The 15479-nt window shown below is 40.6% G+C and overlaps 1 protein-coding gene across 1 annotated transcript; it reads left to right on the top strand.

Annotated features, from left to right (window-relative positions):
- The first annotated feature begins 272 nt into the window (after positions 1–272).
- LOC144516092 (uncharacterized) lies at positions 273–3209 on the top strand. The gene is made up of 8 exons (XM_078247298.1): positions 273–347; positions 517–1105; positions 1320–1586; positions 1720–1843; positions 2300–2405; positions 2514–2752; positions 2849–3007; positions 3083–3209. The coding sequence occupies exons 1-8, from the start codon at positions 273–275 to the stop codon at positions 3207–3209; spliced, it is 1686 nt and encodes a 561-aa protein (XP_078103424.1).
- Positions 3210–15479: the final 12270 nt, after the last annotated feature.

Raw genomic sequence — 15479 nt, 5'->3', positions numbered from 1 at the left:
TCGGGAAGCAAAAAATGGACCATCTCTAATCTAAATATAATGATTATGACAAACACACACACACACACACACACACAGAATAGAACACACAAAAACAGCAGATAATGTGCCATGTTCTGGTTCTATGTGACATCACTAACTGTGACATTCCATAGAGCATGTTCATACACAAATGTAGAACCCGGCACCTGTCAGTCACACACATACTGAAAGAAAGTATTCACAGTTGTTTCTACTTGTGGAGAATTTAGTTGTGGTGTTTTTTGGAAGTGATGGAGAATCGAGAATCGTCAAAAATCTTCCGTCAATTTAGGAAGTGGACACAGAGGAACGGCAATGATGGTGATGTAAGCAACCAATTCTTCCATCTCTCTTCATACATTCTTACAAGTATTTTATAGATGCATACAGAGCAGTTGATTACTTCTTCTCTGGCATCTTAGAAAAGTATTCTCATCTTTTCAAGAACTGAATCAAACCAACTCAATTGTATTTTGTTGTACTTTATTTCCACAGCAAACTGGGAGCCAGTGTAGACAGGAGAACCGTGATGGCTTTACCAGTGAGTCCAGGATCCTGGACATACAGAGGGCTGAGAGGGCAGCGTTAACTCGAAGCGCAGAAAGGCTGTGCACTGCAGAGAAAGCCCGAAATGATGCTGTTCTGGAGAGACTGGGACTAATCGTTCATGACGTCACCCTGCCTTCACCTCGACCAGCTTTTCCCAGAGGAAGCACAAAATCTTCTCGCCAAGGAAGGAAAATCAGCTCCATTTTAGATGTACCCCGTTTCAACGTGGAGAACATCGACAGAAACCAGAAGAGTCCTGAAAGTTTGGATGAGGAGGACTCCTTCTCGGACAAGGTGCTTCTTGGCAGTCAGATGCCTGCACTTGCATGTAAGGCAGACAGAGACGGGAGCCCAACTGCTTCCAGCAGTTCTGTAAACAGCCTCAGCCCTGTAGATACTCACACACCCAGTGAGCTGAGCGTCATTTGTCTGATTGAGGATACATTCAGACCAACTCCTCCTCCTCAAACAGTTCCACTGTCCAGGAAAAGAGTGTCTCGTCTGCCTGTCTTTACTGCCAAACTCAGTGGAGCAGGTCAGTTCCTCTAAATACATACTGTTGAATGGGGACGTCTGTCTTTTGTGGGAACCCCTGCTGTTTCTTCTAGGTTTTTTAGATGTCTAAAGAAGTCACACAACATGGGAATTGTTTTGCTCGAACATTTGGATACAACACCTGCATTTAAATTTCACCTTGAGTAAAAGTACAGAAATTTAAGTGACGCCTATTTTGCCATTAATCTCAACAGACAAGGAAGTAGCCGATGGATGTCGGCTCCAATCGGTTAAAAATAAAGTCAAGGATTTTGTGGAAAAACTGGAGCGCTTCAAGCTCCACTCTGCCCCTTCACCTCGACCTCCAGCGGCTCCCATGAAGAGGACCCCTGCAGCGGTTTCCAAGAGGACCCCTGTGGTGACAACTTTGGCCCCAACCCCTCCAACAGTTCCCCACATCAAGAAAAGGGGAACTCGATCTGGGATGTTTCTGCACCCCGCCAAAGCTGTCAGTGGAGCAGGTAAGTTAATCTATACACATCCTGAATAATTGTAGTGAAAGTTGTCACCTTTATACATGGACTTGTTATAGTTCTTTGTAAAGAATTATAATGGCAATACAATGCTTTCAATGAGTATGTTGCTGTTTACCAGGCAAGACGGCAACCACTGACTGCAGGCTTCAGACTGCAAATGTTCAAATGGTTGAGCTGCAGCCATTGACCAACCCTGTGGAGAGCCTGTCTGTCTGCTTCAAGCTGCTCTCCTCAGACGACTGGTAAGACACTAGAGAGCGATTACTTGATCTTAAGTCCAGGGCCTTACGTTGCGACTAGTTAGTTTGATATTAAACCTGTCAATTTGACTTTAATACACTGCCAAAAGCTATTTTATTAAACTTTAGTTAGGAGCCAGTAAATGTTGTAAGCTGTAACTTTTATCAGTTGGTTCAACATCTTCATATAGCGTTAAATTGTACCTAATTATACTTTATAATTAAAGTTGCAGTGGAAGTTTGAACTGGAAGTGTGTTAGGGAAAGTTTATTTTGTTTCAAATAAACCAATGCAGAGGTGTGTGTGTGTGTGTGTGTGTGTGTGTGGGAATTTTCTTTGGAAATGGATCTTTGGGGGAATTAATTCCCTGCACCACAAAGGAGACAAAGCAAGTGGTGTGCGTGTTGCTTTCTACTCATCCAGTGCTGTTACCATAATTCTTGTTGTGTAAACTTACAGGATGAAGAAAATCGTTGGCTTGAAAACAATTCAAGCTCTGGCACAGCACCACTCAGAAACTCTGAAGACCAAACTCCATGAAGTGTGTCTGGTTGTTATTGAGGAGGTATTGAACACACTTTTCTCTTTGTATCTATCTTTGTGTCTCACACAGTTAATTTTTGCCAACATGTGCCTACAGTCTAGACTGATAATGTTAATTTTTACTATAAAGGTGAATAGCCGACGCTCAGCAGTGGCCTGTGCAGCTATTAAGACCTTAGCTGAGCTTTATGTTGACCTCCAAAAGGCCATGGACCCCGAGATAGAAAGAACAGGCCGAGCTGTGCTGCTGAAACTGGCATGGACTACAAATGCCTTTATTCAACAGGAGGCCAATCTTGCACTAGATGCCATGGTGGAAAACTGCAGCCATGGAAGGATCATGAACACTCTGTTGAACACAGGGCTGAGGTAAGAGGCAGCATACATTTTATCAGCAGAAGCATTGAAATGAAACAGTCACTTGATTTGTTTGTCTCGTATTCCCCTGTCTTTGTCCCTCCTCAGCCACCGTTGTGCTGCAGTAAGAGGGAGCATGGCACAACACCTGCACCAGCTGGCTGACAGCCTTGGAGCGGCTCGCATCTTGACAGCAGGAAGGAGCTTCACCAAGCGCTTCCTTACTGCTGTCTCTAAAATGTGTGTGGATGCTGCACCAGAAGTGAGGTAGGATAGTGTAAATGTTTTGCACATTTTATTCATCTGAACATTGTGCTAAATGAGAAACATATTCCTCCACAGGCACCATGGACATACAATCCTCCAGGAACTGGCTCTCAACAAGGACTTTCTGAACTCGTGGACAAAAATTGTTCCAGAAAAAGAAAGACAATTAATGGACAAGTTCTTAAAGGTGGCCACGCATTGACAGATCTGCAATCCTAAATATATATTGCTATTCAAATTGTTATTGTTGCTAATGTTTCATGAACAAATTCACTGTCTTTTCAAAAGGTCTTGGAAAAATGCTTTTTGAGTTGGCTTAAAAATAAAATGCAGTACTGAGAATACAATACACACACACACACACACACACACACACACACACACACACACACACACACACACACAAATGGACGATTACTAAATACTAAAAATAGTGATTGGCCTAAGTAAAGTGGGATATGATGCAAATATAACATGGATCCATGTGAACGTTGAAAATAAATGTGAAAGTTCCTGATGAACCTGCTATGGCTTCTTTGTGGTGCAGATATTATACACAAAGTAATGCAATGAAATGATGGTAGAAAAAGTCAGAATCAGGCAGATAATGACTTTTTTTCATTCAGAAGACAATCCTAAGGTCAAACTCATAGCATAAAGGCTAAGACACTGCTGCAAATGCTGCAAAATAATGACTGCCAAACATAATAATTCAACAGAATCATTGTTAACAGTTAAGGAAGTCAAGGAGAAAAACAAATTTTGGACAGCAAAAAACAGGAATTTAATGTAATTACATAAAAAGCATGTTATTCTGAAGGCATAAATACACCAAGTGTGAAGAACATCTGCTAATTACAGAAAATGCAGATGATACCAAAATTTTGGTGATTAAAGCTGGGGTAAGCAGTTTTCTGGACAAGGCATAAAAATGCCTGAATTTGAAAAGACAGCCCTCCTCCTACAACTCTCCCCTCTCTGCTCTCTGTCCTAAGAGAAAAAATAAGACATTTTATTTATTCGTCACATACAATCATACAGTACATGTGCTGCACTTAACCAATCCTAAGCATTAGGAGCAGTGGACATCCACATAGCGTCGAGGGAGCAACTTGAGGTTCAGTGTATTGCTGAAGGACACATGCGGACAGTAGGCCTCAGGGAGCAAGACTGAGCCACAGCCCCTCTCACCACACAAGCAAAGGCATATGTACACACTTCATAGAGTAACCTGTACGAGTCGAGTACAAGTCATTTGTTTCAATCATCCCAATTGTGATTGTGATCTCAATGCCATTATAAATGTCAAATTGACAATTACCGTCCTGTTTTACTTGCACATGTGTGGGTTTGTAAAGTCCTTTGAGATGATATATTGTAGCCCTTTCCAAATTCCGAGTTTGTGCATCCCCGATTCCTCTCCTCGTTTCCTCTCCTTGCGTCTTAGTCCCACCCACAGGCGATTCGAGCCGAGGAGTCAAGGAAGAGACTTGAGGAGAGAGGAGTAGGCATTTAACAAACGTGAGACATCTTTGCCTCAGAGCCGTCATTAAAAGAGATGTCAAGTAATTATGATGGACGTGCAGCAGCTGCATTAGCTGTTCATTGTTTGTCATACGCTACATTTTATGATCTCTGTCAGAGGAGCAGCAGTGCTCAAGGCAACTTTTATATTTACTTTGAATTCAATTCAAAACGTGGCAAAATGTGATAAGAATGTACATGGGTCATACATTTTTATTTGTTGTATTAAACTCACATAGGCCTATTTTTAATAGCCTATAGCCTACATAAAGTATGGCTATAGCCTTTATAGGCTATTTTAGTATAAAATACTACAAAAGTTTGTATGAAAAGAACTATACAAATATATAGGCTAGAGTATATTATATACACACAAAAACACTATTATTAAAGTCTCCTGTCACAGGCTAGATTTTCTAAAACCTGAAAACAGAGCCAAGAGGAAGTGCAGAAGTCTTCTATCACACCACTTGAATTACAATATGCTGAAAGATTATAGAATTTTTGCCCAATGACACCAAAAAAACTGCCTACCTAAAGAAAATGTGTCTGCACTGGAAAAAAACAAAAACATTATGTACTGCTAGCAAAACTTCCCTGTTAAATTTCACTCATTAATATTCATAAATATTGTAACAATGCTTTTGACTAAAATGGTAGGAGGCAATGTTAATTATTTCTAATACCAAATATTGATACTGTGAAGTATGATACGATGTAAATGTATAGACTGGAATACCAAAGAGGCAATTCCCTCCATTCCTATTCCAAAATCTAATGCCACGTCTGTAGGCCTAGACACTAGAGGGAGCCAATGGTCTTCGCTCTCTGAGACTCTTGTCCAATCACAAACATACATACACACACGATATTAGGTCATTTTCTAATTTGCATCTATCTCATTCTTTTAATTTCATCTTTTTAATCAACATTTATCAAAACCACACCCACATAAATGCTTTGATTTGACAGGTGATGTTTAATTGCCAAAATATTAAATAGTGCATTCTAGCTTCATAGTGCATAAAAAGCCTATTATACGGTTGTGCATTTCCCAAATATGTACCTCCTCGACTCCCCGATCTTCTGGCTTGTGAACCAGCCGGAAATCGTGTAGTTAGATTTTTCACTTTCAGCAAATTTTTTTGCACGTCAGGCTACGGCGTAGCTTCCAGAGTTGTAGGGTACATGCCTCCAAGTAGCAATGGCGTAGATATAAGCCAGAAGCATAAATCAATCTTAAGGCCCTGACACACCCACCCAATAATCGTCCGTCGGACAGTCTGGCGAGGTCAGTGACTCGAGTCTGTTCGGCCTGTTCCGTGCCGTCGTCCGTCGGAGGGTCTGCCTTCATTTTGGCTGATTTGACATGTTGAATCGAGGGCGGGCAGTCGGACTCAATGACCAATCTGATTGGTAGAGTGCTAACCCGGAAATGACGAGCGGATGAGCGGGACGAACGCCTCTCAAAATCTGACGAAAATCTTTTAAACTGACTTTGTCGATCTGAAATGGTCTATTTCTTAAAAGTGTTTGCTTAAAATGTTTTCAGAAACACGTTTCAGTGAACTATTTTAAGTAAAATACGAGATCGTATCGTACCATTATGGCGGCTGGAGAAGCCAGACCCACGTGACGCGTTTTCGGTCATTTCGGTTTTCATTTTAGCGCGCCTGCTGTTATGGAGACATATTACGTCTCGCGCAGCGCACAGAAACGTACGCTCAAGTCGGCGTCTCTTCGATGTGTTCGAGGCACTTTTTGGACCTCGGGAGCCGACTGATCAGTCGCTTTTCTGCCGACGGTCGGCCATCGGGTTGGTGTGTGAGAGCCTTTAAGTGCGTCTGAGAGACACTGGAGAAACAGCAGCTTAACTTCATTAGGATTATTCCAAAAGTAAAAAGGGTCTATTTCTGTTTCCTCTGTCAAGTTTATAACTACAGTTAGTTTTGCTGCTTTTTCCAAAGATATCAGCTGCAGTGACATTACAGAGCGCACTGGAAATGCTTACAAAGAGCCTCTCTAATTATTAAAGTAAATCATTCTAAAAAAAACACGCATACATCATCCTTTAAAAAAGCAACGGAGCCTGCAGAGACTGCCGAGGGCCAGTTAAATGTCCATGCGGGTCTATAAATCTGAGAAAATAATTAATTCAGGTGATTGCAGAGTGGATGATTTTTAGCTTAGGTCTACAGATTGATTTGGATGAAGAGCTGATCCACGCATTAATAATAGTGTGTTTACAAAACACATTCAGAGAACCTTTATAGATCCTTCAGGGAACGTTCCCTGAAGAGAGAGAGAGAGAGAGAGAGAGAGAGAGAGAGAGAATTCAAATCCAAAAAAGATCACATAGGCCAACTATGTGTACACATACAAGGAATTTGACTCTGTGGACAATGAAGCTGAACAAAAGTAAACATTTAGCTTTTATGTACATACAAGTAGATGAGGGAAGATAAATATATATAGAACAATGAACAAAATCATGTCTATGAGTCAGACTGTTTCTGTAATTTATAATCAGTAATACAGTAGTGCAAATATGCTGGGATAAATATTGAGTGAATAATACAACGGGTGACTTTTTATACATGAGTAGGTGGTGGTACAGTATATATACAGTATATACAGTGGCTAAGGTTTATATTTGACAGTGATATTGACAAAAACGTGTGTATTTACTTTAAACTGCCCCCTCCCCTCTCCCCTCCCCCCCCATAAAGTTTGTGATTGATTGGTAAAAAACCACAACTTTCTAATAAAAACAGTTATTAAAAGGTTAAAATACAAATAACACCGTAAAAGCCTCCATTTAAAGATTAAAAGAATGTGTAACACAGTTTGATGAAGAAGTAAGACGCGTTGTTACATTAGGTGGCAGCTGTGTTTCTTTAAACTGGAGTACCCCTGTTCCGTCCCACTTCAACAGAGGTTGCCAAAGATAATTCATTAACAACCAGTACAATGATTTGTCCAACATCTTGTACTTCATACGCCCTGCACACTTGTTGCAAGCTCCTCCAGTCAGAGATACAGAGACATTAGTACTAAACTGAAGACGAGTATTTTGAGATGGAAAAACCTGAAACAAAGTCAGGACACCCACAAGGATATCAATCTGCTTCAGATAACAAATGGTGAGTATACATACATCAGATTCCCCCTTTTATTGGTAAGTAATTTTACTGTTTTGGTTCAATGTCCCCTCTCTCTTCAGCCTCTAAATAACCCACTGTACCTGCATCGAACAGCAGACAGACAACACTAGCTGGTGACACAGTAGAGGATTTAGCAACTAACGAGTAAATACTTACACCAGGAGTTGGTGGAGACAAAAACAAAGCTAAAAGAGAGTAAATATTGGACTACTACTAAAAAACTACTCCAAGTGGTTGATGTAGCTCCGTAACTGTGGGATGTGTAAATGAGTGTTTGCTAAAACAAGGAAAGCAAATGTTCGTAAACAAATCATTATAACTATAGAAAGAAACAGATATTATCAACATATGAATAAATGCAAGACAAACAAATTATATTAACTAAATGCACTCAAAAGAGCATCACACACGTGAGTTTGTGTGTGCTTAACATACTGCACACATTTGTGGTATTTTACACAACGCGTGCTGAATGTATTATAACATTGATGTGGAGGGCTGGGGATGTCGGACCTCAGGGTGCCTGTGGGACAGAGACTGACACAGAGGGAGGGAGAGCAAGGATCATCTTGGGTCACCAGCTGCGCTATTGTGTCAGTAAAAACTATTTAGTAAAAAAGCAAAGTAAAGCATTATAAAGGAATATCTTGCTCTGTTCTCAGCTGGCTCTTTAACCGGGCCAAATCTTCACTTCCACAGCTGTCAACTGTGTGCAGTCAGTGCAGGCCTCTGGTTAAATAGCATCGCCGCTGGCATTCGTTTTAAATTAAAGCCGTTATTTGTAGGATTTGAACATTTGTCTTTGCTGACTCTCAGTCGTAGTAAAAAACAATGTTGCTCCAGGCAGATATTAGCAGCTATACCCTGCACGGCCACCACCTCCTCACCCACCATCAGAAAAAAGTAAAAAGCATGTTCCCTTAAGAAGTAATAATAGAGACAAACATGATGCAAACAAAAATGCTGACAGGACACTTCAAACTACAAACAGGGTCATTTATTAATCCTTGCACTATGACTTTTTGGCTGGAAGTTGGGCCAGCCCTATAAGCGCAAAAGTCTGTTACTGACTTACGGAGTGAGTGACAGTTATTAATTATGTCCTCAGGCAGCTTTAACAGCAATTCCACTCATTCCAAAGTATAGCATTCACAGTGCAGACATATACTGGGGCTGTGGTCAAAAAGTCAAAAAAGTTACCTCCTATGTCCTTTATTAACCACTTTTCCTTAACTCCGATGGTAAACGTCATGAGGTTAAACAAAGATATGAAGGAGAATACAAAAGGAATTAGGGAAAGACAAAAGCGGTGCAAGGAGAATCTGAGAGCCCTAACACTCTGCTACGTAATCATGCGACGGCGGATGTTATTGACGTGGGTCTGCCGTGATGAATCCACACTGTTCCCAAGGTGGACTACAGAAAGCACATCTGGATATTTCACTGTTGTTTCATGCTGCCTCTATAAACATGTACAGTACAACCTGGTGGAAATATTACTTCATCACCACTTTCTTTCTCATCTTATTTTGCATTAATTATGCCTATTCATATGAAGCATTCGCTGCATGTCAATTTGTTACTATAAAGCACTGAGCTTTAAGCTATTTCTTGTATGAAAGATGTTATGCAAACAAAGTGTATTATTATTGGTTGCTCACGCTCACCCTCCTGTCCACTCATATTTATCCACATGAAAACCAATTAGAATGATTTTATGAAAATAATTGTTAAATGTATGCGGGATAAACATTGTAGGCCTACGGATCTATAGTACAGATATGTTGTAAGGGTTAGATGGTTGCGGGTGGGTGACAGAAATACAATATTCTTTAAACTGTAAACATGGTAGAGCAGAGCTGTCAACAATATTAATTACAGTACATTATCATTAGACGTTTTTCAATGTCTCAGAAAATAAAATATATGCACGGTGCATAAAGGGTTACAGCCAGCACTTCTGCGCCCAATATTCTGATTATGAATGGCCAAATGGTGATGCGTCGCTTTAAATTATGCTGCTGCAAGTAATTGTGGGATGGCATTATCTCCTTCGTAAAGGATGGTCCAGTGTATCCTATGCTAAAGGAGATGATAAAGGATCATTGAAATACCTTTCCTTATCACTAAGACAAGTCGAGTGGCTCTTATCATGGCTGCCACTTAACTACTTTCGGGTCATTTCACTCCGTTAGGAACCTTCCTAAGCAAAATTGATTATTGGATCGCAGCCCCTGTTTCGATCTAGTCTTGTTAAACAATTGTAACGCTAGTTATGGTTCGCGTTAACTATTAACTCATTGTTATTACATACAAGTACTTTCGGGACGTGGATAGAGTAAGACCACGGAGACAGCTTAGACTGTGTAACTTGGTCCATTTTTAATGACACTCTTTAAGCGTAGGACAACTCAAGACTAATAACAAAACGTGCTTCATCATCTTATCAACATATCCCTCCACCAACCTAACTGTTAGTGAATTACAGCCAGGGTACAACCATAGACAGTATATAATGCACCAACAGATCCCGTTGCTCTGGACGGAGACCAGTGAAGGATATTAGAAGCACTTTTCCTGCGCAGCCTCCAACTGAGAGAAACGACGTAAATGTGACGTGAGCAACCTGTCTGAAAGTTGTAAGTCTAGCTGTGTCAGAGAAATCTCAATCATTCCCAATCTTGCAGAGACAGAGAGTGTAGGTATATGTAAGGAGATAACATGGACACAGGCTAATTATTGCTAACTAAAATGCTAGTTAAAATTAGTAATTTAACTTAAACAGCTAATGTAAGTCAAAACTGCCTGCGAGCTTCTCCTGTACTATACGGTAATTCCTCTACTATGCGACAGTAAGTCGCGTGGTTATGACACAATTGTTAGCCTGTTTTTATAAAAACGTCTGCTACGGAGCCATAACGTGAGGTACAAGGTAATGGAGCCTTTTATACACTGTCGTGTTGCTTTATAAATAAACAATGGACAAAAGAAGTCTTTAAACGCTTCAGATGTAAAGTTATTCGCTGTCAAAGTGACGTCAAAATGAATGGCAGTCAATGGAATGCTAACGGCGGGTGATCGTTTGGTAGCATCAAAATGGCGCCATAGGAGGTTCGAGTTCTGAAGTGAAGCTTACCCCCTTGGGTACAACATGTTAGATAGCTGGAAATATGTGACTTATTTCAGTAACCCTTAAAAGGTTATCTGTTAACTAAATATTTACAAAATAAATCTCATCTTACATTCTTCCCTTTCTTCAGATGAAATGTCCCCATTTCAACAAATCTCATCTTACACAATGAAGGTTACTTAGGGACCGTTTGGTATTCATGGAATGGACCACAGGAGGAAAATAGGAGAGGGTCATGTCTTTTTATTCTTTGTTGAGGGGAGGGTCACCCAACATTTTTTAGTCTGGGAGGGGCACCCAACTTTTGTATTCATGAAAACAGCAACATTGGCTTGTTTGGTGCATATTTTTCCATGTAGCTCTTAGTCTCGGCCCTCCTTCGCTACCAGATGGGTCTGACCCATGAGTTTGCTGGGGGGCAGGGGGAGCACTGCTCCCCTGGTGGCTGAAACAGGTAATTGCATTGTTTAAATAATTACATCTGGCATGACCAGATATTTTATAAATATCTTAAATAACACAAAACAACTAAATGGTGGTAGGTAATACATCAGATTTCATATACTGCTTTAGTAAAATAAATATTACCTGGCTGACAATGGGAGCAGCAGGACGCAAAAAACGAAAGTTACTGTTGCACTAGTCTGGACAGCTTGCCGTGCCAACCTTGCAATAAAGGTTTCCTAAATGCCAAGTATATAAATGTGATGTCAGATTACTAATTGATTGCGGGTTTTGTGTAGATTTTGACTTTATATATATATATATATATATATATATATACGTTTATTCCACTTTGTTTAAACGGGTAGTGGAGAGGCGTCGTTCACCTGTTTGGAGCTGGCTGGTGAATGTGACGCGCGTAGGCCTTGCTGGATACACCGTGACCCTTTTTGTGGATCTGCTGATCGCTGTGGATTACTTTTTTTCCGTGTCATTGGATTACGGCAAAATACAGATCTTTTTTCTCAGCGTGTCTTAACGTTTTATGGTGTGACTGCGCTTCGTTTCTGCGTTTGGAGAGGCATCTCAACAGACTGTAGGTCCAACACTGATTGTTCACTGTTACATTTTAGTTGAATTTAAGTGTCGGGGCATTCCGCCACCGTCTGTCTATTGCGTTCTAAGACAGCCGTGCCGCGATTGGAAAGGGCGAATTGTTAAATTGTTCCAATTTAATTTAAAATCTGCTTTAAAAATAAACATATATGTTTTGGAATATAATGTTCAGCTTCGGTAGCTTTACCTATGTGCTAAAATATACAATGACTGAGGAAGCCTAGTGACGGGTCCATAGCAACCAGTGTTGAATTGGTTATATCCCAGTGTCCTTTGCTGAATGGTCTCAATGTTTTATTGTTTTATTTCATGTGAATACTAAAGTTTACTAAAGGAGTAACTTAGTATTTGAAGTAATGCAGTAATGCAGGAAGTGTGCATTTAGTTTCCATGCTTATTGTGTTTCCACAACAATGTTAGTGAGTCTATAATCTACTGAAATGGCCACCACACCATAACAGAGGAGTATGATGTGTAAGATGAGAATGCAGAGGTTAAGTCATGTATGTCAAAATCAAATGGTATCTGTACATATTTGCTACTACTAGCACATAAGGGGAAGGACACGCCTCTTTTTCAAATCATTTTGGAGGGTGATAGAAAGATTATTACTGGCGAGGGGAGGATAAAGTCTTTTTAGCTTAAGGGTCCCAAAACTCCTCCGGTGGCCCTTAAATAAAAAACTAACAGTCCCTTAAAAAAAAAGAAAAAAAAAAAGAGGTTTGTGTCAGAAGTGCAAACGAGGGAGCTGGGAGCATAACCGCAAAGCTGACAGAGCATGTACAATAAAACCTGGATACAGCTTTAAAGGTTGTGCCCCGTTCATTCTTTTGAGAGCTGCTCAGTGGTAGCCTGGCTCTGCCTTCCTACGTACTTCTGCTCAGTTTTCATTTCCCTTCAGTACTCCGTCTGGGTTCGCAGTATATTCTTGGGTTTTCTCCAGCCAAATATTTGGCGGTCCAATCAGCGAACAGAGGGAGTGGCTGCGAACGATCAACAATGACGTTAGGACGTGCGCAAGAAAGATGCGAGCGAAGCCATTCGGTCCATTGTGGCAGCAACGCTGCCGAATATCCAGAAGTTAAAGCCTGATCAAGAATAATATTTGCTGAGTTGTGTTGGTGGCCATGATGTTGTGGCCCTCCTCCCCACGGGGTTCGGGAAAAGTTAGATTTTTTTTAAATCATTAATTATTATTTTCAGTTAGTGGTGAAGGAGTTGGCTAAGGCTAACACTAGCGATGCTAATTCTAAATATAAGCCGATAGTTGTCGGTCTCCCCTCTTGTTGCACATGCGCATGACATACGTCACGACCAAAAGTTAGCGATTGGTTATGGCAGATCCAGAGTGGCTCTGGGCAGATCCAATAGTTTTAAACTTCAACAGAGTACCCGCCTTCAAGGAAGTTAACACTTGTCAATGGAGAGAGGGCCAGACTCTCTGTACAAATGAAATGTATGAGAGTCTGGAAGGACCAGGCTAGCTCAGTGGCGCATGAAGCCAAAAAAGTTCAACTTCCTCATTTAAAATGACCTGGCTGATCAGCACTACGTGCACTGTGCGGCCCATACAGCAGGCACACTGGAGACCAAAATCCTCAACTTCTCCAATTTCAGTTTATTCAGAGCATAGACTGTAAAAATAGTGGACGTAGCAGCAGTGACGTCACCAATAGGTTTGTGGTGTGTTGTTTTGAAGCCTCGACTTTCGCAACCTCCATCTTGTTTTTTTAACAAGACTTGAAGTAGACTTGAAACTAGCGATTGAGGCCATGAACTCATTATGAAAATGTTATTGAGGTAATGAATCAAGTGAGAAGTAGGGTCATTTTCCCATAAACTCCTAAAGAAACGTAGCCTACTTCTTTTTGCAACCAGTGGAGTCGCCCCCTGCTGGAAATTGGATAGAATGCAAGTTTACTGCTACATTATTCCATTATTTTTAGTCTATGATTCAGAGTTAGCAACACAAAATGGTTAATAATTAACAATACTATGAGGGCCCACTGCATGTGAATCATGAAAAGAATGGGAGTGAACTTTGCATGCTGCTTGCTGATAGCAGTTATTACGTTGCATCTTCACCATTTTAGTGAAGATGGTAAATTTGTAGCATTAGCAATAAACACAAGATTGAGCTGAGGCTGATGGGAATGTCATTAGTTTTGCAAAGTATTGACAAATAAAAAAGAAAGACCTGATTTCCCTGAAATCGTTAAAACAAGTTATTAGGAATCAACCTCTGGGAATCATATCCATTCAAATCGTTGTTCAGACATTTTACTCAAATATCAACCTGCTGGTCAGTGGTGCAAAAAGTGGGTATGCGCTATATGCGGCGCAGCACCATGGGGGCCCCAAAGCGATGGTTTCTAAATCATTTCTGCATTTCCTCAATGTTATTACATAACATTTTAGAGGACTAACAGGCTAGAGTAGGCGTCCTGGGCGGTATTGGTCCCAATACCAAGAATGCAAAAAACAGACTTGTGTTCTTGGGGAGAACGTTCTTGCTAGTTGTACCTGGAAGAATGAACTCGCAAGTTCACAAGCACAGAAAACACTGTTAACAGTTTGAGACGATACGTTCTTCCTGTTATTGCTCAACATCCCCAGCACAGAGGCTACCTGCAGGGCTCCAAAATAACAGCTAGAAATAAAACCCACAACAATATAACCACTTTGTATTAAAACAATCTCCGGACAAGAAAACCTCATAATGCTACAACTATTGCAATAATATTGAAAAATAAAACTTATTGAGCTTTCATTTTATTGTTTATGGTTTAGCTCAAACACCCCTTACTTATTCAAAAGAGTGGAACGCGATCCCTACTATTATTAGTGTATAAGTCAGTTTAAATTAAGAAATAAATATGCCTATGCACTAGTGTGTCCTATGTGTTCATGATCACAATCGTGATCATTTCTATATTACTGTAGTGCACTGTATATGCCCAGGGAGATGGAAATAGCAATTCAAATTATAAAGCTTGGTGTCTCCCCTTTAGTCTACATAACATGTCATAGCATGTTACCACTTTATGTCCAACTGTTCATTTATCATACCCACTGAAACTCAACTTCTAATAAATCAGAAAACAAATACACCAAAAAAATATGAACCAAATACTAAATCGGGAAGAGAAAAGAAACGGGTATATCTCTCTCCCCCGCCTCTGCGCTGTGTGGCTGTGTGTGTGTGCTTGCTTGTGGAGTTTAACTCCGAAAAGACAGTTAACCACAGGTTCCCGTTAATCTTATGATGGACATGTGTTGTGATATTTAAACAAACGATCCGTCAACGGCGAAATAAAAACCTCTTATTTACGGGACCGGTCTAAAAGACCTCCGGCTTCCAGCAGGGTCTCTGAGCGTGACTATCCGAGCGACGAGCTAGCGGCCCCGGCAGGCGCAAGCTGGCGGCCGCCTCACTTCATGGAGCTCCGAAAACTCCGAAAACTTTGGAGCAAATTGTCAATTCGGCAAAGATTTGCGCAAGACTGCCTATATTCGAAATCTAAACCGTTCATTTCTCGCCTAAAATGTTCTCAGAAGTGAATTTAGTGATGAATAAGATGGCGAAAATTGTTAA

This window comes from Sander vitreus, chromosome 4 (assembly GCF_031162955.1).
Source record: "Sander vitreus isolate 19-12246 chromosome 4, sanVit1, whole genome shotgun sequence".
Taxonomy (NCBI): domain Eukaryota; kingdom Metazoa; phylum Chordata; class Actinopteri; order Perciformes; family Percidae; genus Sander; species Sander vitreus.
Note: the sequence above shows the minus strand (reverse complement) of the source record. Positions and strands in the feature narration are given on the sequence as shown.

Bases quoted from the DNA above. Each gene is read 5' to 3' on its own strand.
- LOC144516092 (XM_078247298.1), top strand. From the start codon at position 273: ATGGAGAATCGAGAATCGTCAAAAATCTTCCGTCAATTTAGGAAGTGG. The intron at 1,587-1,719 runs GTAAGTTAATCT...GCTGTTTACCAG, and splicing joins CAAAGCTGTCAGTGGAGCAG to GCAAGACGGCAACCACTGAC. The intron at 2,753-2,848 runs GTAAGAGGCAGC...GTCCCTCCTCAG, and splicing joins CTGTTGAACACAGGGCTGAG to CCACCGTTGTGCTGCAGTAA.